Source organism: Talpa occidentalis, unplaced genomic scaffold (genome assembly GCF_014898055.3).
Source record: "Talpa occidentalis isolate TD23 unplaced genomic scaffold, MPIMG_talOcc4v2.1 talOcc4.16, whole genome shotgun sequence".
NCBI lineage: Eukaryota > Metazoa > Chordata > Mammalia > Eulipotyphla > Talpidae > Talpa > Talpa occidentalis.
Genome location: NW_023601653.1, coordinates 53,242,118 through 53,267,059, shown reverse-complemented (window position 1 = coordinate 53,267,059; position 24,942 = coordinate 53,242,118). Strand labels below are relative to the sequence as shown.

The following is a 24,942-nucleotide window of genomic DNA, read 5'->3' as shown; positions in this document are numbered from 1 at the left end:
AACTTTAATCCCTATGTGTCACCAAGGAGGTCCCCAGGAGGAGATTTTAAATGGGATATTTTAAATTCTATCAAGATAAAAATTATTTTTCACCTGCACTGTTAATGAGCCTTAGGTGTGAAAGAAATCAAGTTAAGGTCTGAATCTGACACTTAAACTTAAATGCTAATCTATATTTACACACCATCCCTGCTTGGAGCTTGAGAACACAGAACATTTGTGGATTCCCAGCTATATTATCTAAATTAAAGTTAACTGGTTGTCTGAGATTTGTTCAGCTTCAATGACCAGTAAAATATTCTTTAAAATGAAGAGAGTGACATTATTTCAAAAAAATATTATTTCCTAAAAAGTTTTAAAAAGACTAACAAATATCAGAATGTATGATGTAACTAAAGAGGGGGAAAAAAAGAAGAATCTGGACCTGTGAACTGGATTCTCATTCTGGCTGTGACACCAACTTGCTGGGTGAGCTCATACATAACTTCTGCTTTAGTCTTGTTTTAAAAATGAGGATACAGACCTAAATCTATCTATATTTCATTCAAATTATAAATTTTCATTAGTTCACTATTAATTTGCTCCCAGACTTTCTCCTAAAACAAATTTTTTATTAAAATAACTCTGTGGGAGCCTTCCTGGTGGTGCAGGGGTTAAATTTCAGCACCATCAAGCTATTGCCAGGCACTGCAACATGAGTTGGATCCCCGGCCAGGGAGCTAACACATATGGCATAGCAGACCTCTCCTGCCTTACCTGCTGCTCCCCTCAGCAGTGTATTTCAGTGAATCTGCCTGTTCTACTCACCACTCTCTCTCTGGTGAATTCTCTCACCCCCCAACCCCCAGCCTACACCCTAGTTCTTGTATGCATAAATTAAAAAAAAAATCTTAAAAATAAATAAATAATACTAAAATATCTCTCTGGGTATTCTGTGAGCACTTAAAAGTCACGTATTTCAAACTGAGCTTATATTCGGTGAAAAGCTTTCTGGAAATATGATCACCATTCAGGCTCCAGGTATTTACTTCAGTAGAAAATCACTGAATACTACTTCATTACATAATTTTTCAAAGGAATTTAGGCACACATACTGAAGAGTAACATTAAACTGGCAAAATTCCTTGCTGGAAGAGACAGTGGTTAAGGGAATGAGCTTGAAGGTTGACTTCCGTTTGTAAAACCCTAACGTTGAAGTTATTCTGTGACATATTTCATCATCAGTTTCCTTGTCTGAAAACGGAGATAATAGGAATCAAAATGCTTAGTTCATGTAAATGGCAGTTCCTGAAATTGGGATAGCTCTCCACAGAAGCTCTGGTTATATGATAAAAATCACTTAACATTACAGTCAGCATATTACATGCACTTAATACATGCCATTGTTCCTCCCAATCCATAATTATTTATAAGACTTCTTTGATATAGGAATTACATGTTACATAACAACATTTTAAATTTCACTGTCATTCTTAAATGCTAAGTCTAATAGTAAAAATCAACAAATCCAGCATAGTCACTACCATATATACAAGGCACCTATATTCTGCCAAGTCATGTACTTGGAACTCTGAACATGCTATGAACTTTGGAATTCCATTCAAGTTAAAGTGACCCTCAACAAATTAGAATCTTCATCACTAGACCTTTCTGACCAATGATAAGCAAAAATTCTGAGGAACTAAAAAGATACCACAAAAGTGCATCAATGTAATTTTCTCCTATTTATAATTTTGAAAGTATTTTAATTAATTGCTTGAAACAAATAAGTCAGTTGGAATAAAAGAGCCTTTTTTTTCTTCAACGCTCATGCAAATCTAATTTTCTTTCTAGCCATTTCACCTCAGTGGCCTCCTTTTGTATGATACACCATTCTCTTCTAACTTCTGAATTTATATTTGTTTGCTGTTGGCAGGGATGAAGTCCCGAAGAATATGGACTTTCTATTGAAATTTGTTTCCCCTCCCTCAATAAGAGGAAGCAACGGCATGAATATGGCACCCTCATAATGATTTAGCTAAGGCTTAATGAAATTTTCATCACAACCTGCTGTTCATTTTAATGGCCTTTGAAAAACAATGGAAAAAATAGCTTCAGGGAAGAAAAGATTGTTCTGTGGCATATATTTGTGAGCTTAACATTTAGTTTCATTCACTGTATCTTTGCTGCCCCATCTCTACTACCATCCCCATACTATTGTTCTCATCACATAACTTTAATAATTTTCTAGATTTTCAAATATAAGGTTTTCACTTCTCCTGTTCAATACACAGTGTATAGTGCATCACAGAACTACAGAACTGTTGTCTGTACGCTAGTGTCACTGTCTGATGCTGAAATGGTGTCCATGCTCATGTACAAGCTGTCTTTTGATTCATAGAGTTTCAAAGCCAATATAGCTTTCAACTAACTGTTGAGACTTTCATATCTCCCTAGATCTATGTCCCTTTGTTTTCTTTTTGTAGTTTGAAAAAAATATAGAAATTTCCTTCAAGGTTCTATTACTTTTCTTTGATACAATTTTTGGCTTTGTTATTTTTTTTAAGATTTATTTTTATTTACTTATGCATACAAGAGCTGGGGTACAGGCCAAAGATGCGGTGGGTAAGAAGAGTCACCAGAGACAGAGTGGGAAACAGAACAGGCAGGCTGACTGAAATACACTGTTGAGGGGAGCAGCGGGTGAGTCAGGAGAGGTCTGCTGCGCCATATGGGTTGCTTCCTGGCCGGCCAGGGATCGAACTTGTGCTGCAGAGGCTGCAGATTGCTTCACAGTGCGGTGCTTAATCCCTTGCACCACCGGGGAGGCCCAGCTTTGTTATTTTTTTTCTTGTGATTATCATTTCATTCAAACCATAAATGGTTCCTTGACACATATCTCAGTCACAATTATGAAACATTGTGACTATTAAACATTCTTGTCCTGGTAAATTTCTTTATTAATAAAAATGAGGCACAGCAGACCTCTCCTGACTTGCCCACTGCTCCCCTCAGCAGTGTATTTCACTCAATCTGCCTGTTCTGTTCTCCAGTCTGTCTCTGTGAATCCTCTCACCCCCCACACCTCTGGCCTGTACTCCAGCTCTTGTTTTGCATAAATAAATAAATTTAAAAAATAAAAATAAAAGTGAGTCTTTTATATTTTTGCATACTCTAAGCACATGTCTAGGATTCTTCTGTACACAAACATTAATACGGCATGCGGTTCTGTATTCGCAGGAAATTATCTTCCTGGAACTCAGGATTTTATATTCTTGTCACTTTTAATGTATAATCCACTTTTCTATAAAGACTCTCTCTGGGTGCCTCCCCGGTGGCACAGCGGTTGAGCACTGGGCTGTGAAGCTGCCCGCAGCCTCGGCAGTGCCGGTTCAATCCCCGGCCACTGGGTGAGGGTCCCACATGGCATGCAGACCTCTTCTGCTGCCCGCTGATCCTCTCAGCAGTGTACTTCGTCAGACTACCTGTTCAGCTCTCTGCTCTGGCGAATTCTCTCACCCTCCTGTGCTTTGGACTGTACCCAGTGCTTGTATAAATAAATAAATAAATAAATCTTTAAAAAAAAAGACTATCTCTGTACTTTTTCAGTGCCTTTATATTATTCTTTAAAACATCACACTTAAACTGATTTCTTAAAATATTTGTAGAGAGAAAAAGTATGAAGAAATTTATAGGAAATATAGTAATAAAAATAGACTAATGTCCACATGCAATAGTGATGGTTCTTTGTGTCCATTGTTCCTGCTATGGATGCTTTACCTTTTTTCTTTCACCCACATAGCTGTTACTAGGTATAATACTTTTCTTCTAATACCTGAAACTTGAGTGCCTCCTGCTATACAAATTGGTGGCACTGTCTCCTGTCCTTTCCAAATGGGAATTATTCATTTAGCATTGACCTATCATGTACTTCCAAATAAAGAGTATGCATGCATACACTTGGAAGTCACCATACCACTATGGGGGAATAACAATAATACACCAAATTTCCAGAGAGAATACTATGTAAAGACACACTCCCACAAAACTACTCTGTCATACAATACATGCCCACTGCAGTGAGTGTTCTTCCTAGACCTCAGTCCCAGGCCATGAACACATCTCAAAAAAAAAAAAAACAAAACAAAACAAAAAAAAAAAACTAACATATAAGTACCACACTTCCTAGTTCTTTCTGTGAAGCCAGAATTATCCTACTAACAGAATAGACAAATACATGACACAAAAGAAAAACAAGAGAACAGTATCTCTCACATACACAAAAGTCCCCAATGAAGTAGTGGTGAATTGAATCCAATAGTATATAAAAGGAACCATCAACCACAACTGAGTGGGCTTTATTCCAAGGTTACAGGGCTGGTTCAAAATTCCAAAGTCACATCACAAGATGAGGCTAAAGGAAAAAACAAATCTTAGCATAATATCAATAGATACAGAAAATTATTCCACAAATTCTAAGAACCATTCATAATTTAAAAAAAAAACTTCCTCAATTTGATAAACAACATGTACAAAACCCTATAGCTTAATATCATGATTCATGTTAAGAACTAGATGCCTTCTCCTTACAATGAAGAGCAAAGCAAGGAATAAACCTTTACCATTTTTATTCAACACTGTACTGAAAGCCAGCTATTGCAATTAGATAAGAAAAGGGAAATAAAATGTATATTGTTTGTGGAGGAAGAAATAAAGCTAGCCTTTTTTCCAGGACAAGTATGTTTATGTAAAAATACTGAAGAATCAACAAAAACTCCTTGAGCAATTGAAGAAAGACAGCAAGTTCAGAGGATATAAAAGCTAAACTGCTTTACTATATGCTAGCAATGAACAATTGGAATTTGAAATTTAAAAACACAATATGGTTTATATTATCACTCCCAAAAGATAAGGAAAAAATGTAGCAATGTATGTACAGGATCTATATATGGAAAACAAAAAATGGTGAATGAATTTAAAAAAGATCTTAATAAATGGAGAAATATGTTGTATTCATGGACAGAAAGGCTATTAAAATGTCAATTCTTCCCAAATTTATCTATAGATTCAACCCAATATAAATCAAAATCCTAGCAAGTTATTTTGTAGGTATCAAGTTACAGTTTTCAGGACAACAATCAAACGGATCAACATAATATTATACAGAGAGCAGAAAAAGGACCGTACATACATAGTTAACTAATCTTTTGTGAAAGAACAGAGTAATTCAATGCAGATATGATTGTCTTTTCAACAAATGACACTGACAACTGAACATCTACATGCAAACAAAATGAACTAGACACAGAACTCTTTACAAAATTAACTCATAACAGATCACGGGCTTAAACTGCAAAATGCCAAACTTCTGGAAGATAAAATAGAAAATCTAAATGACAACAGAATTGGAATTGGCAATGTGTATTTAAAAAGCATGATACATGCAAGACAAAATTGATATGCTAAACTTTAGTAAAAGTTAAAAATTTTGTTCTTCAAAAGACAATGTTAAAACATTGCCTGAAAAAAAGTATTAGCAAAGCATTTATCTGATAAGGGGCTTGTAAAAAAATATACAGAGAACCTTTAAAACTCAACAGAAAGAAAACTAATGAATCAATGAAAGCGGGAAAGTTCTAAACATAGATTTACAGATGGTAAATAAGCCTATGAGAAAAAGCTGGGCATCACTTGTTATTCGTAATTATAAATTTAAAATAACGAGACATCACTACAAACCAATTTGATTGGATAAAATACAAAAACCTGACAATATCAAATGTTGGTGAGAATGGAGCATAAGGAACTTAGAGTCAATGCTAGTTAGAATACAAAATCTTACTGCCCCTTTGGAAGATAGACTGGCAGTTTCTTACATAGACTGGCATATCTTACTGCACATCTCAGCAATCACATTCCTAGATATTCATACAGCTGAATTAAAAACTCATGTCTACACCAAAACCATTAATATTTACATAAGTTTTATTCATATAATCAACAACTTGTAGGAATTAAGATGTCCTTTGATAGGTGAGTGGTTGAACAAATTGTGGGACATTCTTAACAAGATCAATTATTTAGTGCTACAAAGATATGAGCTAACAAGCAATGACCAGACATGAAAGACCCTTATATGCACATTGTTAAGAGAAAGAAGCCAGCTTGAAAGGCTACTACTGCATGATTCTAATTACATGACATTCAAAAAAAAAAAAAAGGCCAAACTATAAACATAGTGGAAAGATTAGTCATTGCCAGGGACTCTGGGGAAAGAAGGAGGGATGAATAGGTGAAGCATCCAGATCATGCTTTTAATACCATTCTCCAATTAAAGGGACCAGAACTTCCAAGAGAAATAGCCAGTGCTAGGATTGAGGTAAGTGATAAACAAGATAAGTCTGCAACATCTAGTAGTGTTCAAGAAAATTACCCACAGTCACAGTGGTATGTCAAAGTGAAACCTATGTGAATGGAAAGAGCTTTCTATTTGTAAGGCTGGTACAATTAAGAGCAACAAAATAAATAAATTAGAACTAGATTAAAATTCAAACTACAAAATAAATATCCAAGACCCCATATAGCTATAAATTAATAATAGTTTACAATAATAAATGGAGTAAAAGAAATAAATCTCCCATGCAGAAGAATGTCAAGTAAATAAGTTGATACTCCATTCTAAAGGAAGGAAGGGCAACTCCCTACTCTTTTAATGTAGGTTGGTCAAGCACCTTTCTTCCAAAGAGTATGGTATGGGAAGGGCACAGGAAGTAACGCTCATGGAGAAACATGAAAGACACAGCAGACAATGTCAACAATGTCAACAATGTAATCAATGTCAACAATCATACACCTCTCAATAAGATATGACCAAAACAGTACTTTCACACTGTGAGGTTTCAACCAAAACATACAGCCCCAATTAGTAGAAAACCACAAGACAAATTCTAGTAAAGGTGTATTCAACAACATATATGTACAATATTCCTGAAAAGTTTCAAGATTAACAAAAACAAGGACAGTCTCTGAAATGATCACAGTCCAAAGGAGGCCAAGGAGACATGACAATTAAATGTAACATGCTACCCTGGATGGCATCCAAGAACAGAAAAAGTACAGTTGGTGAAAACTAAAGACATGTGAATGAACTATGCTCTTGAATTAATAATGTTATCACAATACAAATAAAGGCAAAAGATTTTTAAAAGCATAAAGTTAAATGCAAAACCAAAAGAACATGTAAAAACAAAGATTAAAAAAAGTCATTATATCAGAAAGCTATGATTTTGAGTGAGTTTTATTCTCTTCCTTTTATTTTTTCTAGTTTTTCAAACAATTTTTATAATAAGATAATACTAAATTTATTATAAACAAAAATTCCAGCATAGTAAAAAAAAAAGTTGCCTGGGTTCCCCTCTAAACCCCATTTTTATCTCCATACAGATGGGAGCCAAAAAGACTTTGGCTGACTAGATTATCTCTAAAATTCCTTCCAACTGTAAGATCATGTGAATTACATAAATTTTAACTAAAATCCATGTCCCAGCTATGCATCTGGTAGGGATCCAGAAATATTTAATTACCACATGACTCCCAAATATACTGGTTAACACACAATTTGTGCCAGATATACTCACAAATTACCAGTGTCCTAACAGCAGACTAGAAAGGAGCCCAACTCAGGGCCACACAGTACAAATGCAAAATATTTTTGGTGTAAAGTATTTTTTTTTTGTCATTAGTCTTTGTTTGTTTTGTATTTTCACCTGACTCTGAAAAAGCTGCATGTCCTTGTGCACAATATGGTAGTCATGCTTAGGATGGACATAGTTAAACAGGCATTCAGAAACATTTGTCAGTTATCCATACATCACACAGTTTGCATCAGTTGTTTTACAGTTAGATTGCTTTGACTTTAAACTTAATTCATGTGCACCTTCAGATGATCAGTAAACAGCAAAGAGACTTAGAAGATGAAAGTTAAAAGAAAGGCATCCTGGAAGTTGAAAAAATGGGAACTCCTGCATAGCTAACATTGCTACAGAAACATTAATTTGTAAGTATGCACTAGGCCTAACCATTTTAAGTTTGGATTACACAAGAAATAGACCTAAACAGGAAAGTAGCATAAGATGCACTAACGGATAAATGTATTAAAATGCAACACAGTTATAAGATGGCTTGGTGGGGAGGGGTGGAATTGGACAGGAACAAATAAGACTAGATATTTAGCATGTAGGTGGAAACTATTCTGGACTCTGCTGCCACAATCTATTCTGGAATCTTTAACTTAACTATGAGTGACAATAAGGAAGACATTAGAACAGAAATAAATGATAAAAAATGGGATAGACTTATATAAATCTTTCTGAAAATACACTATTCATCCTCATGACATTAGGTTTCCATTTTACCCAATTTAATTTGGGGAGTATAAGTCAAAAAAAAAAAAAAAAAAACAGAACTGGAGGTTAAATCAAACTATTCAAATCAGGGTATGGCAACATTTTTTTCCTTTCCAGCCTTTACCTTCCGGCTCGTTCTTGATGAGCTCTTCCATCTTCCTCTGCTTCAAGGTGTCAACCACATCAGCTAAGCTGCCTTTGCGCCGTTCAGGTGTTCCCAGGGCTGTACTAGACAAGGACTCGCCACTCTGCCGCCCACCTTCGTCTGCCTTCTGAGGTGAGGTAGATGAGTTGTGTGGGGCAAATGAAGACATAACTTTATTGCCATCAACTTCCTGAAAAACGAAGGAAAAAAAACCTAATTCAGTGAACTCTTAAATTGGTAAGTGGCTTATTCAGTTGAAACATTAAAGTAAAAAGTGAAATGTCATTCTGCAAGAGTAAACTGAATAAAGAAAAATTTAAAAAAAAATACATTAACTTGACAGGCTAGCACCGGAGTGAGTCAAAGAACAACTTACAAGAAAAAAAAAAAAAAAAACAGGGACACTTTCTCCTTTAAAATGAATACAAATGGTGATATGGGCTTATGCAGCATCTATATTGATTAAATTTGCATATTTCTCTGCGTTTGATAGTCCTAGATTTTCCTGTGAATATAAATGTAGCAGTCATCTGAATAAAACTTTGTCATAACATCATAATATTTAAACAAACAACATTATTTCAAGTAGTTGCCTCCTATTGGTAAAGTTTGTAATTAAAGCATAGTCCTCTTCCAGTTCACCAACTTCTCATGTTTTCTAGAAAGCATCAATCACACAGGCTATTTTGACATCAGATAGGAATATTGCAAATTTATTTCTGCTTATGCTGAAGAGATTTTCAATTCCATTTGCTACCTTAAGCACTGTTTCCTGTTAATAATCTTTGCTATTCTGCACTTTAAAACTCATTTCCCTTACATAGTAAAGTTTCTTGAAATCTGTCTTTTCATAATTGTGTATATGTATGAAAAGAAGTGACTCCATAATTCTAAAATTTAAACATACTTTGGTGTTCTTTCTGTCATTATTTCCCCCATAATTTCTAGCATAACTCTGGCCATCTGTATAATATTTGGGGTATATTTGTATAAAACACATTAAATTGATTTTCCAGACATTTTCAAGAAGAGTGATATTCAAATAGAAAAATTAGTTTTCTTACTTTTAGGTTTTCTTGAATAATCTCTTACTTTCATAATTCTTTGACTTTCCACAGAGCACAGCCCTTCTTAAAAATAAATCTATCTCCTAAGATCTTTAAGGACGTTAGCTTTTAAGTATATTTCTTAATTCTACAGCATAGTTTCCATTAAAACATATCTGAGTGCATGAAAATTTATTATTAAGGATAACCAATTAAGTCCATATTTGTATATTTCTTCTTTATTTAGGACATGCACATTGGATCTGTTGACACGAAAAAGAAAATCACACTGATTTGATATCTAATGTTTTTAAGGCTAAGGCAAATATTTTTTTATTAAAAATATTTGATAAATGTCATTCTAAATTTTAAAAATAGAGACATCAATACAAACATAATCTGCTCATTAGATTGTTAATGGATATTAGTGAGAACAAGGATTCTTGCTATGGTGTAAGCATGAGTTTGTTAGTGTGGGCTGAGGCAATGCAGGGGAAAATAAAAGGCAAAAATTTTTGCAACAGAACCTTCAAAATTATTAGGCTAAATCCAAAATGGTTCAAATTTCTTACAAACATCACAGACTACATCTCCAACAATTACTATGTCTTGACTGATATTCCACAGACAATATTTTTACAGATGATGCTTTAGTTATTACATACTTGGACAAGGTGCTGCAGGCTAAGTTACAGTACACTACTACTAGAATTATGTATTTAAAGCCCATCATAAATGCAAGGGTGCACATGTGTTCTCTTGCGTTCTCTCTGTCTCTCTCTTTCTCTCCCTTTCCCTCTCTCCATCCCTCCTTCCCTCCTAGCAGCAATAACAAATTCAGTAAATCAAGGAATAGTTTTATGAATGACAAGTATTACACAGTAGCTTATTAGCTTCATGCTCACATGCAAACCAAAAGAGCAAATTCGATGTATTCACTTTGCTCAGATCTTTCTTCTCACATCTTTCCAGGATCAAAAGCAGAAATACCCTACTTTTAGCTTCCCTTTGAATGTTCCTATTTTATATCCTACTTTCATACTGTACAATGATAAACTTTACAAGTAATAATTTGGCAGGTGACCTTCACTTGCCATAAATGAAGATGACATCTTCATATGGCATCATCATCAGGAGAAGGGATGACACCCAAATCATGTGAGGTCAAGTCTAGTGATTCCAGAAAATACAATAATACCTCATTTTTCATGTCTCTAATTTTCTACACCTTGCAAAGTGGAAGGGCCTATCTTAAAGGATTCAACATGTTGCAATCATTCTAAACTCAGTTGCCACAACGGTATAAAAATAAATTAAGCATTACTCCAATTTCAAGTAGGAATATTTATCTTATCACTATTTCACCTGGCTGACTATAATCAGCCTCTAGCACTGTGTTAACAGCTTTATGTTGCTAACAGATGTTTCAGTGAGGGATTTCCATTGTTCATTTGCATGGTGAATAGTGTGTTAAGGAGTGCTGGCACAGTCTTTACTCAAGGAAGTCCTATCATTTTCAGTTTCTTCCATGGGATTGCATTTATCAGACTGAAGGAAGGACACCACATGTTCTCTTCCATTTGTTGACAGGTAAGCATCTAGACAGTCTACTATCAAATGCATTTGTGGTTCAGATCAGCAGCATGCATTTCCTCAAGTTTCATGAACTCTAAGGATAAGCTTCTGCAGTTAGCAGTGATCTATCACTTCCGAAGTCTAATGTTAAAAGGGGGGTTCTGAACTTTTAGAACGAGGTTGACATGTTTCCTTTGTTACTCTTGAACAAGCTTCACTTAATCTTGTCCCCTATATAACCATGACACAAAGGGAGCTCCCTAATGCACCTAAACATCTTTACTCCCTGAAACATCATTTTAAAAATACATTCTTGTCAATTCTAAAGGTAGTGTTTTGTTATGGACACTTTGAGAGAAACATTATTTCAATCTTAATATTCAAATTATAGTTTAGATAATGTGGCAATAGGGAAGAATAAATTACATTTGACTTACCAATATGTACACACACACATACTCCTTTTATTGGTAACATGACATCTCATTGACTCTTGGCTTCAAGAAATTCATTATTGTGCTTACTTTCCAGTACTTTAAAATTAAATCCATATAGGGTACTAAAACATTACATTCGATAGTCAATCTATCAGACTATAATTGTTAAGAACAAGAGCCAATATTTACTGAATATTTACTTTATATCGGCACTATTTAAAGTGCTTGACCTGTATGAGACACACAGAGTCAAATGTTCTAGAAAAACATTTTTAGAAAATGTTCAACTCTTCTTAAAATTTATTAATGCAATTTTATTCCAGACATATAAAACTCAATTTCTCCAAGTATCTACTGGTTTATGTCATATTAAAAAATGAACTTAGAGTTTAAATTATTTAAAAGAGAAAAACAGATTTAGTTTTTACCTAGATTTGGTTTTTACATATATTTACCATAGGTGGTAAATCAAAGTAATTGGACTCAGTAGTTTATGATTTTTTAATTTATATTTATTAAATGTGTTGGCATCTCTAGCAACCTTTCTAGTACAATAATGTTTTGAAATTAGAAAATAAAAGTATAGAAGAATTGGACTATCTTTACATTCTCATTATTGCAAGTTCATTAATTTTGGTACTGCTTAGAGAAAACATAAAATGAGCAACAGATACACAGAGAAAGTACTCTGGTGCAGAACAAATTTCCACATGGTCATGTTCGTCTTCCACTAATGGGCTGTTCTTACAAATATCACCAGATTAAGGCAAAACAAAACTCTGAAACTATCTTAAAAGCTATATATTTGGTCAATTCTTAAATTTTAAAAACTTGAATAAAAATGTTTATGTTTTCGAATGTTTATTTTGAAACTGAATTGTATTATTTGTAATCACTGTCAAATTGGAGATGTCATATTTAATAATAGGAGAAAAATCCATGATCATGGTGTAAAATCATGTTTAAAAGCTGTCTTGGTTAAGACAATTTTTCATAATAGTTCTGCATTATACCCTATATCAGCACTGCTTACTCTTTTTGGATTACACAGTTCTCGATGGTAGCAAGATACTTGTGTGACACATGCAAATGAACATGCACATGTGTAGACATTCACTATGAAATTACACACACAATTTCACATATAATTTTAGAGAGGCAATGTTCTATTCTCCTAGTTTTAACTATATCATAATTCCTCCATGAAATCTAGCTTATCATCAGGGAAATACAAACCAAAACCACAATAAATAGGTATGTTCCTTTAAATTAGTGTTTTTGTCTTCTCTTGGATAGTTACTAAGCAGTAGACTTAATGAATTATATGGTATATCTATTTTTATTATTTTGAGGTAACTCCATAGAGTTTTTCATAGGGGTTGGTCAAGTGTACACTTTTACCCAGAGTGTATGAGGCTCCTTTTCCTCCACATCCTCATCAGTATTTGCTGTACTCCTGTATTCACTGCAGCATTATTTACCATAGCCAAATTACAAAATCAATCAAAGTGGCCAATGACAGAGGAGTGGATGAAGATGTACTATATGTCCACAATAGAATACTACTCAGCTAAAAAAAAAAAGATGAAATCTTGCCATATGTTACAAAAGTATGAGTAGAAGTGGAGGGGATTATGTTAAGCAAAGAATATCAAGAGAAAGACAAAAACCAGATGATTTTATTTATATGTAGAATATAAAGAAATAAAGCAACAGACAAAACTAAACCAAAACACAACTGTAGAATTGAGTCTACCAGAGAAGGCAGGGGAGTGGGTAGTAAACAGAGACAGGGGCCCAATGACAAAGGAGTGGATAGAAGACTATGGGTGCTTTGATATTGGGTGTAGTGTGTAACATACCTCTGAAGAGATGTGAATCTATATTTCTAAATCATATACAGTGTTGTGAACCAATGATAATTCAATAAAAGTTATATAACTAAAACAAAAATTTTTAAGATGTATTTATTTATTTATACAAGCCCTGGGTACAGTCAGAAGCATGGGAGGGTGAGAGGATTCACCAGAGCCAGAGTGGGGAACAGAACAGGCAGACTGACGAAATACACTGCTGAGGGGAGCAGCGGGCATGGCAGGAGAGGTCTGTCGCACCATGTGGGACCCTCACCGGTGGCCAGGTATCCGGCGCTGCAGAGGCTGCGGGCAGCTTCGCAGCCCAGTGCTCAACTGCTACGCCACCAGGGGAGGTCCTAAAACAAAAATTTAATCCTCTAGAAATTCTTGTGATCCATGGGTTCCAGGTTAAAAGCTTTGACCTAAATATGTATCTTCTAAGAAATGCACTACATATTCTTCAATGTATACAATTAGATGCTTTCAATTGATCAGTTATTATTTGCAAAAAACTCTCACACTGTATATTTTATTGATATTTTAGTCAGATAAATTTAAAGGCATATGTCAGTAACAAAAAAAATGTTACTGTTCTTAAGCATTTAGGAAAAGATCAATATTTTAATGATATTTTACAAGAATAATGAACATCTTTTTTTTTTAATTGAGGCAACACTGGTATACAAAAGTGTAAATGAACAAGGCATAGGATCACACTTTGCAGGTATGTTAACACGCCACACCAACCACAAGACACTCATAGGCCTCCACCACTGTCCACTGCCCAATATATATCATCTTATTAAGCACTCATCTGCACATATACATTTGAAATGAAAAGCAGAACAAATTGCTAACTTTCAGAAATGAATATTACTACTAGATGTCATACCAATTTGATTTTCAAACATGAATTTTCCTGAAAACAGGATGTAAATATATGAAGGATACACTAAGACAAAAAGCAACATTCTAAGAAGCTCTACACAGACACAGAGTCTTTCTTTGGTTAATATGAGTAAATACAATATTCTGGGACCAGGATATGGTAAGTTCCCAAGATCTAGGAAACAAAAGTCAGCCTTACCTATAGACAAGTCTGCCATACTCATAATTACAGCTGGTATTAGAATTATCCTGTTTAAAAATACTTATGCTTTTGCCTATAAAAGAGTTACCTAATCTTACTTAGATCTGGTGGGTCCAAAAAGTGAAAATGGACACAGACAGTTTTCTCTGAGCTATTTCTCTTTCTATATAAAGAGAGAATTTATCACAACTCGCTACCTTTTTATATTGGAAATAGGTATTGATAGGACTCTTATAAAACATACTGAATAGGAGAAGGTCACCAACTCTAAACAACTAAACAACTAAAAGACTAATCAATATTCCAGATATGAGTGAAACAGCTCATAAACCTGTTTCAGGATGGGCCACAAGTTATGGATATGAATTTTCATAAAGTAACCTGTGAGATTAGCAGATATGAATCAGGTGCCCTGGTCTAGTCAGCCAACATGCTACCTTGGTTTTTAAGGAATGCTTGTATTTTGAATGTGTCAACCATAAACGAGACCATAATTCTCTGAAAATTCATAATGCATTTTGTTAAAATCAATCTCCACCATATTTTAAAAAATAGGTAGAATTTCTAGAATGCTTAAATATAGATCTGCATAGTTTGATTGATATGATCTATGAAAAGTTCTACTACTCTTCAGATCCTTCCCCAGTTCTAATTTACAAAAAATACTCAAAAAATCTTAGAGGTTCATGAGTCTTTATAATGCAGAAAATCCACTTCTGAAGGGCAAATCTAATATTTTTTTAATATATATTTATGCATACAAAAACTGGGGTATAGACCAGAGATGTGGGAGGGGGTGAGAGGATTCACCAGAGACAGAGTGGGGAACAGAACAGACAGACTGCCTGAAATACACTGCTGAGGGGAGCAGAGGGTGAGTCAGGAGAGGTCTGCTGCATATGTGGGTCACCTCCCTGGCTGGGAATCGAACTTGTGCTGTAGTGGCTGCAGACAGCTTCATAGTGCTGTGTCTTAACCTATTGCTCCACCAGGAAGGTCCCAAATCTAATATTTTAAAAAAGGACAGAGTTTGTTAAAGTTAAATATCATCTTATTAAAATGGCTTCATTTAATTTCAAATTTAGGAATTAGTTCATAATTCAAAGATTTTTTAAAAATATTTTGGAGCAAATAGAAGGAGTAAAAGGTGTTTGATGTTTCTTCAAAGCTTAAAAATACAAACTTTTTTAAAAATATAGATTCTTCTAAAGATTGTTTTGCTATGCAATAGTATGGAAATTCAGGAAAAGTCTCATGTTCGCATTTTTTCCAAGCCATGAGATGAAATGTTAACTTAGGCTCATATTTAATTATTGATCACACAACTGAACAAACATATAAAAGTATATTCTTTTAAAATTCATTGAAGTAATACTGATTCATAATATTATATAGGGCAGAGATACAGTATAATTCTTGATCTGTATATGCTACATTATGATCCCCACCAAAAGTCTAGTTTCCATCCAGCGCTACATAATTTACCCTCTTTACCTGATTTGCTCATGTTCCCACCACTCTTTCCCTCTGGTGACCACCATTTTGTTCTCAAAATATAAGAGATTGCTCTTGTTTGAAGCTTTTTTTCTTTTGCTTGCTCATTTGTTTATTTTTTTTTAAAGTTTCACGTTTATGGCTTTAGATTTGATATCTGTAATATCTGTACACACATATTCACTGGTACTAAACAATAACAAAAGACGTGATTTGTACAAATATGATTATCAAACACTGATCTGCAAACCATATCACTGGCATCATCTGGAAATACATGATACTCAGAGGGTAGAGCCCTATGAGGTGATTTAACAAGCTTTGCAGGGTAGATTGATAAACCCTAAAGTTTCCAAACTACTGGAATAAGAGAAACCAAGGGAAAGAAAAAGAGGTCAAGGAAAGAGGGAGAAGACTAAAGGCTACAATGATAGACATCATAAAGTGGTGGGACTTAATGGAATTATGAGAGCACAAAGGTAACATGTTCTAGAGAGAAGAGGAGTTTTGGGTAGGGTAGGAAGAAGGAGCAGAGTCAGCAGACATGCCAGGGTAAAAATGCCCAACACACATTGGAACAAATTACATTGACTAAATTTTTTTAACAGTCATTTGACACCTGTAGGAACAGGGTTACATTTGTTGATTTCCTACTAATTGAAAAGATTAATGAATCTGGGATTTATGTCAAAGTAGAACTGTAGAAATAGATTGTCTTTAGAAATATGCAAAAAAAATGGTTTGAATTATCAATAGTTTAATCTCATTCTAATAGGAAAATAAAACAATATTATGTGTCCTTTGCTGTTTAAACTACTATCATATTTGCCATTTAATTTAATTCCAGTAGGTGAAACAAATTTAAAGACAATTTTTTTGATCATCAATAAGAGGTTGTACAAATAGGAAAACTGTTTTGGAAGATATCTTAATTTATGTGTGGATGCTGCTGGGAAGAAGTGTCCAATGGCTGCTTTTGAAATAGTCCTTCAGGATCACATTTATAAAAATATCAGAAATGCAGCATTTAAGAATAAAATGTATGTTTTCATGTACTTTCAAAGCCACTTAATAAGCAAAAGTGGCATTTAGATAATTCTAATACATTAACTAATAGAACCTGTAAAAACAAAGAACATTTTGTGCTGTGACAGCCTCATTATCTTTCTGCTGCTGAATGGTGCTGAGTGTCTAACTTATGTTTAAACATCCAGCAAATGCTCTTTAAGACATTTTATAAGGACTTAAAAGGTCAACCATAAGATGTTTTTAAACAAAAATTAAGCCACACACCAAAAACTTCCATTTAACACTAGCATTGTGGGTTATATGTAATATTTTAAGAAATAAGAAAAATATAGCCCAGTTATATATAATAATTCATCCATCATTTCCCTACAGAGCCTCCAGAGAACATTCTCTTTATAGCTGTTAATAAACTTGAAAAAATTCCTATTCACTCTATGTTTCAAGAAAGAATGAGACTTGAGGAATTCTTGAAATTGGGATATTTTCCCACAGAGCAGTAAGCACAGCTTCTTGCATAGAGTAGATTCCCAGTAAAGCTCACAAGCTGGGTGTTTGCTAACACTACTAATAACTGGGAATTGACTACATGTTCAGTGATAAGTGAAATGAACTGTGATCCCCAGGCAGTAAAATATGTCAGCAAAGCAGTATAAATTAGTGTTTAGCAAACTGGAGTTAGGAGTCCAGATAGATACTGGGATTCAAATCCAGGCTTTGTGACACTGTAACCTTGGGTATGTTATCTGATTCTCCATCTATAAAATGTGTCCTCATCTATAAAATGGAATAATAAATCGTAAGTAACACACATATATGCTACTCTGTAGTACTACCAATTTCCACAATTTAACAACAGTGGAAATAATCAAATGTTTAAAAAATCAATATTCTCATTCACTCCATTTTATTTGAATTCATGGGATGAGGATTTGACTTCTAATTTGAGGAAGTATAATGCTATCACTATAAAACACAAAGAAAAGGAAGCCAAAAAGCATTTAACAGGAATTTAGAAAACCTAAATATGAACCAGGAAAAAGAATATAAGAAAGAAAAAAATCAAAATCAACAAACAACTATGAACCAGAGACACTCTTTGGGGGAGGGAAAAGAGGGATTGGGGTCAAAATCGGGGTTGCAATTGTATGGGGAATATAAAAATTAAAAAAAAAAAAAGCTTTAGTACAAATTCTAGCTCCATCATTCATGTGATACTGGAAAACCATTTCATCTTTCTATGCCTTAGTTTCTTACCTATAAAATGGGGCTAGCTAGTTACTATGGTTTGCCTCATTCAGTTCCTAGTGGGTGATGAATTATGAAATAATGAGTTATATGAGTTAGGGGATTATATGAGCTAATGCAGGTGTCACAAAACATAAGACTCATAAAGTGGTAACTGGGATACGGCAAGAGCTATGTAAGTTTTTCTAAGTATGCTCCAGGTATCATAGCAAGATATAACAATGAACACAAACAGATTATACAAAAATGAACAAAGAAAATGCTAGGCCTTTTAACAAGAATGTGGAGAAAAAGGTACTAGCAAGAGACAAATATGCACCCCACCAACCCCACCAAAAATAGAAAATGCATGTACAAGTAATATTTTCACTACAAATCAAAATGCATCCAGAGAATCAATTTTTTAAAGAATAATTAAAATTTTTCTAAGGTGGTTCATTTTAAAAGATAATCTAATACAAACCCTCCTTTTTTTAAGGAAAAAAAAAAAAGTATTCCACAAAATGTCATGCGACATTATTGTGCTTTTATCTCCACTGCATACTCAATTTTCAAATTTCACAGTTTCATGGTCCTCTACAAAGTGATAACTTGGGGAAATGATCAAAGAAAGAATGTTCAATTACTTGTCATTATAAAATAAAACTTTTTAAAGTCAAAGTCTGAAAAAATAGAGTAATGAAATATTTTTCATAAACGCATGACACCAATTACTTATCAGGCCGTATTTCTACTTTTCTTTCATATTTCTCTTTCTTCTTGTAAAACACACAAATCAAGAATATTCTTTCTTCATGAGAACATTAGTAGCACCAGATTATCTCAGAAACAAATTCTTAAGTTTCTTTTCACTATAAACACAAGTGGCAACAGAGGTGTGATGAGGAAGCAGAGACAAAGTACCCTCCTTTGTGACCCAGTAGCACTGTGACTAGAAGCCCTTGCCTGCGGTCACCACATCACACTGATTTCATGGCCCAATGTCAGCCAACTGTTATGTCATCAGACCAATCCCACCTTCCTATTAAGAAAAACAGCTAAAGGTTTTCCAATAGAGCACCACTGATATAACAAAAGTAGCTCTTTTTCTTTGAAAGGGACTTTTGGCACTATCTAACTTTAAGCAGCGATTTGAGATATAAGAAGCACAAGTTTCCATTTCCACTTCAAAAGTAAGGATAAGGCTTTAAGAAGTCCACACACATGTAAAATTTCCTAACTAGCCAAACTATTTATTCCTGAGATAAGGCAGAATAAGAATAAACTAAGCCTGTTTTGCAGACATAATAAGGACCATCTTAGAGCACACACCATTACTGTGACACTGGCATTCTTTATGTAACACACTGGATTCCCTGCAAAGGTTATCGTCACACAATTTTCATAACCAATGAGTAACTTCACGAAGTTTATTTAGCAGTACTGCATATGAATTTTTGGTATTATAGTTTTGAAGATTTTTTTAAATATTTCTGAACTATTAGGCGTTTTACTAGCCAAATGCAAAATCATTAATCCACTTAAATTCATTAATATTTCAGTAAAAAAAATTACTGCCACTCCTGGAGTTCTTAAAGGCTCTGTTCTAAAAGTTTTATTGATGTTGTATTTTATAATTCACAGAGAAATTCCATGAAAACTATTATTCCTATTTAACGAATGAGGAAATTAAACTCTTAAGTATAATTTACCCAAAGTAATAGTAGGAAATAGTAAATTGGGAAATTAAACCCAAGATCATCTCATTTTAAAATGCACATCAGTCATTGTTAAGTTATACAGCCTCCCTCAACTAACTCAAGTGACTTAACAGATGATAAAAACGTAAAAAAATAAAGCTTCTCTCTCATTTGAGAGTGTAAAATTAGGGAGACATTTAAATTCCAAGAAACTATTAGTAATCACAACTATAGTAAATACTAAATTGTATAGAAGAAATTATACTTGCAGAAGTTTGAAGTAGAGACAATATTTGAAATTAAAAGAAGGTGGAATATTATCACAGCATTACAGCACACTGTTTCAGGATCGCTTGTTTAATCTCCTTTCATGCCATGGAGGCAGGGAACATATCTGTCTATTCACCATATGCCACCGACCCTAATGTCAATGGTCAGTAATTATATACTGAGTTGATTACCTCATTTATTGAAGTAAATAGTCTTTTAATATAAACCTGGGGGGGGTAGAGAGGAAAAGATACAGAACATTCCCAGAAGCACCAACCAGAAAATGTTATAGTGGGTATACTGCACACATATGCATACACAAAAGAGAAGGTAGTATGGCTTGAATCAACGAAATGGAGAGTAACAATTAGGAAGAATGACTATCATAGGAGGAGGATTTTCAACAGAGTCACAGAAGTCAAACAGAAGGGTTTACATCTGACCTGAGATGTGATGGAGGACTATTACAGCTACTGTACTAGTGATTCTCTAAAAGTAGATTGATTAAAAAAATTAGCAATGTAACGGAGAATGAACTAGGTAGAAGGGAATGTAAAGACCCCCCACTGAATAGAAAATTGTTGCCATAACACAGATGCAATGTAAAAAAGCTCTCTATTCCATTGTAGTTGTGAGAGTTGAAAAGAACATCAAATTCCGAGGTGATTTGAAACTAGTAATGACAGAATTAGGTAACTCCAAAGTAAGGAGAAAGGAGTCAAAGTTAAATGTCATTCTGGTTTGGGAAGTTGAACGAATGATTATAGTCTTGACCAAAACAAAAACAAAAACAAAAACAAAACAAAAACAAACCAGAAAAGCATAATGCTCGGCAAACAGGTGATTATGAAAACAGTGTATCTAAAAAAATAATAAATCCACATACTTAAGCCTATACCTGAACATTAGTGCTAACTTCCGGCAATGAGCACCATAAACAACAAATGTGCTTTACCTTCGTTGGGTTTCAAATGATGAAGTTACTGTCTGATATCTTTAAATGTGTATGTGACAACCAAATGTAGATGTGCTTCCAAATACAAGATGCAGGCAAAGAATAAATGTTGTGGAATGCTGACCTTACGAACTATTTATCACCAGTGAGTGATGACATCCATTTTACTTTATGAGTTCTCAGAAAAGCATCCACACAGGGTGAAGAGCAAGCACCTTTTCACATATGACTAAAAATGGCAGTTTTCAGTGGGTATCACCTTCTACTGCAGTAACATGGGTTTACTATGTAAATGTTAAGGTTATTTATAATTAGACTGTGAAAGATGGACTATGTTCTGTAAAAAATTATGCATACAAGCAAACAATAATGAGCACCTACACAATATGCAAAATCAAAGAGAAATTGGAAAATGAGAATGCTCTAGAATTTAAAATGCCAGGATAAAACCAATTTTTGTTATTCTAGGGTGTAAGATTAAGGTATGACAAAAAGATAGCCCTGTAAAAATACAAGAGAAAATTAGAAACCAAGCCATCTTTCCCTTCATTACAATAAGTTGGCTCTCAGACTGCTCAATTCTTCTGCCTTATGTCCAAACTCTGAAATTCTTGCCAGATAGATGCTAGCAGAAGGAGAAAGCAAAAAGTGAAAAAGTTCTGCAGAAACCTCTGCCTCCTTGAGTGACGATGTTTTTCCCCATTGATAAATTACAGTCAAGGGAACTTTCAGTACTATACATATTAATAAATTATATTTGTTATACTAAATATCATGAATTATAAAGAAGAGATAAATCATTTTGAATTTTGGAGAGATGCATTCTCTTTTAATAATTTTACTTGAATTTCTGATTCCTAAGTATTCCTGGATAATTCTGATATTCCAAAGGGAGTCTGTCATTGTGCTCTATAACCCATAAAAATGCCAATCCAAAATAAAGGCATGTAGTCTTTATATTTCCCACAACAAAAAGAACACAAGCTTTATTTGTGTTACAAAGCTATATTGTTTGACTAATGGAGCTCAATTTAAATAGTCATTCTCTTTAAGCCTGAAATTTATTAAGACCTAGTCTCTGGATGGGAACCAAACAGGTATTGCTGTGCTTACCAGCTCTGAGATGTTACACACACAGAGGCTTCTTAGAAAAGTCCTTTGCTATCCATTCATTATATTTAGCAACATCAAACAGGGAAAAATAATTAAAAAGCTCCTATTGAGCACCTAGAGACTTTGAACATAGACAGGGGGTGGACACAAAGACAGAATATTTGGTTACAAGAGTCACACTTCATCTCTTTAATTAATTTTTTTATGGTTCATTTTTGGCATTTCCATTATTTTTCTTCTACTCCCTTGGTTCTAACAAAAGTACACACATACATGTATACATTTCATTAAGAGGAAATAAAAGGGTTGTCTTTACTTAAGATGTTTCTATTCACAGAGACCGCACATTTAAAAAATAAATTGCCTGAATAAATTCAATTATCTAGAGAAGCAAAGGAAATCACATGCAAATGACATTATATGCAGAGGCCATTTCGACAGCTTCATGTTTATTTTTATTATTTCAGTCAGTGGAAGGGAAAAGCTGTCCAAAATGTAACATCTCTTCCTTTCTTAAAGGCCCAATGTCTTCCTGGTACTGAAATTTGTATGAACAAAAATAGGAAAAGGTTCAGACAACTTTGAACTGAATGCTGCACACACATGCAACCCCCATACACCTTGGATGTGCTAGGTCCACGAAAAAAAAAAAAAGCAAAGAATAACATTTAGCTAGCAAATAGTCCAGTATCAATCCAGTCAATTAAGACTGACTTAAAAAACAGTTTCAAAAAAAAGTTAATAAATACACAGGTTAAGTTAGCGTGTAACACGACTTAGCACTGTAAGTAGGAGGCACCATTTACAACATTATCAGAAGAAATTCTTTACCCTTTTACATCCCAATGAGCAATAATTAAATCTTCTATTTTTGCCTCTTTTTTGAATATGACAACAATACATGGAGAAGATTTAGGCTGACTTTGTAAATACATCTTGCTGAAAATCTCCAGCTCTTTATACAGAATTTACGTGCTACCTGAGTTCTCTTGAAGCGTGAATGTACCAAGTAAATGTGGCATATGTTTGCATTTTCTTGCCAATTCCAAATTCATTCATTCAAATCACTCATTGTAGGCCAAATTCTTATCCGATTCCACAGAGCCACCTATTTTCCTGGAAGTGAAGAGCTGCTTTGTGCATGGGAACAGGGACGTCAATAGCAGGTCTGTGCGTGGCAGAACGAAGCAACTACTGGAACGACCAGAATCTGACCACAGGATTACCCAAGTGAGGTGGAATCCAGATTGAAATGACCTAAATGATGAAGTTTTCAACACGTTCATATGGGTGTCAATTCCAGAACTTGGACAATTTGAATAATCATAAATTTTTATAAGCCCAACTTACACAGCCCTCTTGACTGCAAAAGGGTTTGGGATAATTCTTTCATTTAATATAGTTATATTACAATGTTCTTTATTTATGATAATTAGCCACAGGTTTCATTCAGAACCTTAGGGTATAGTCTTAGCAAAACAATGCAAGCTCCATTTACTGAACTTATTAATGTGCCATCAATATACTGGAGTTTTTGATCAGCTATTGCTCTTCTGTCTCCTGGCAGACCTAAGAGGCAGGTATTATTATCACTGCTTTTACACATACAGAAATGGAATTGAAGCCCTGTGCTTCATAGAGAACAGGTCATTTGAAGCCATCTCTGATTTCTTCAGCCATGCTTTTGCTCATTTTGCTATATAACTCATCCAACTGAATCACCTAAATGCTCTAAAGTTACTGACTTTAACCTAATGTTCTTGACAAAGTCTGTTTATCTCCACACATGTTCCACACCATGTTTCTAATATGCTAATCTAATTTCATAATATATTTTACTAACATTGTATTTTTGTACTAATTTTTAATTGGCTAGATCATACATTTTAGTATCTTTGATTTGTATTTCTAAATGAGCAGCTTTGTTAAACTTCTAAGTGGCACTTTAAACAACAAGTATGCACATGTTTGTCACTGATGTGTTTACTTAGTAAATAACTTTGTCCTAGATTCCGGTGGTTGTAAGTCATCTTCTAATAGTCACACCCAGAAACCTTCATGACAGTTCTTTTCCCAGCCTTTCAAAGACCTACCTTCTGCTGTTCGTTCTTATCCTAGACATAGCCTCTCTGATCTTATATCCCATAAAACATATTCAACAGCCATAGTAAGTCCCTACTTCTCTTATGATTCTCTGACTTTTAGAGATATGATCTTGACATTGCATAGTGAGGATCCTGCAGTAGATTTCACCCACTCCAAAAAAACTCAGAAATCCTTTAGAAGACACGCTGAAGTATTTATCACCACTCTCAACTCCACTTAGTGATACAACCATAATTTAACTTCTTGATTTCCCCGGGCCATGGACTCCCTTTTTCTCACTTTCCTCATTTTCTCACTTCCTTGCCACTTTCAAGATAACATCAAGCTTTAAAATTCAGCTTAGGTATACTTCCTTGGGGGATTGTAAATTCTCGGTAAATATTTGTGAAATAAATGACTCTTCTTTAATTCACAATTCCAAATTTTGTGTCTGTGCAGGTAATTTTCGCATTTCTATTTCTTGGCAAGGAAGTTTCAATCACATATTTCCAAGTCTGTTTTCCACGTAAAAAATCACA

The 24,942-nt window shown here is 34.3% G+C and overlaps 1 protein-coding gene across 18 annotated transcripts in view; it reads right to left on the bottom strand.

Annotated features, from left to right (window-relative positions):
* The window catches only part of SOX5 (SRY-box transcription factor 5), a 1,024,531-nt gene that overhangs the window by 283,524 nt on the left and 716,065 nt on the right, over window positions 1-24,942 (bottom strand). For 17 of the 18 annotated variants that reach the window (XM_054696382.1, XM_054696384.1, XM_054696380.1 and 14 more), the window contains one exon: window positions 8,509-8,719. In XM_054696382.1, coding sequence (XP_054552357.1) covers window positions 8,509-8,719 — 211 coding nt within the window. Of the gene's footprint in view, window positions 1-8,508; window positions 8,720-19,015; window positions 19,340-24,942 lie in introns of those variants that run through there. The other variant, XM_054696393.1, reaches the window with a different exon arrangement.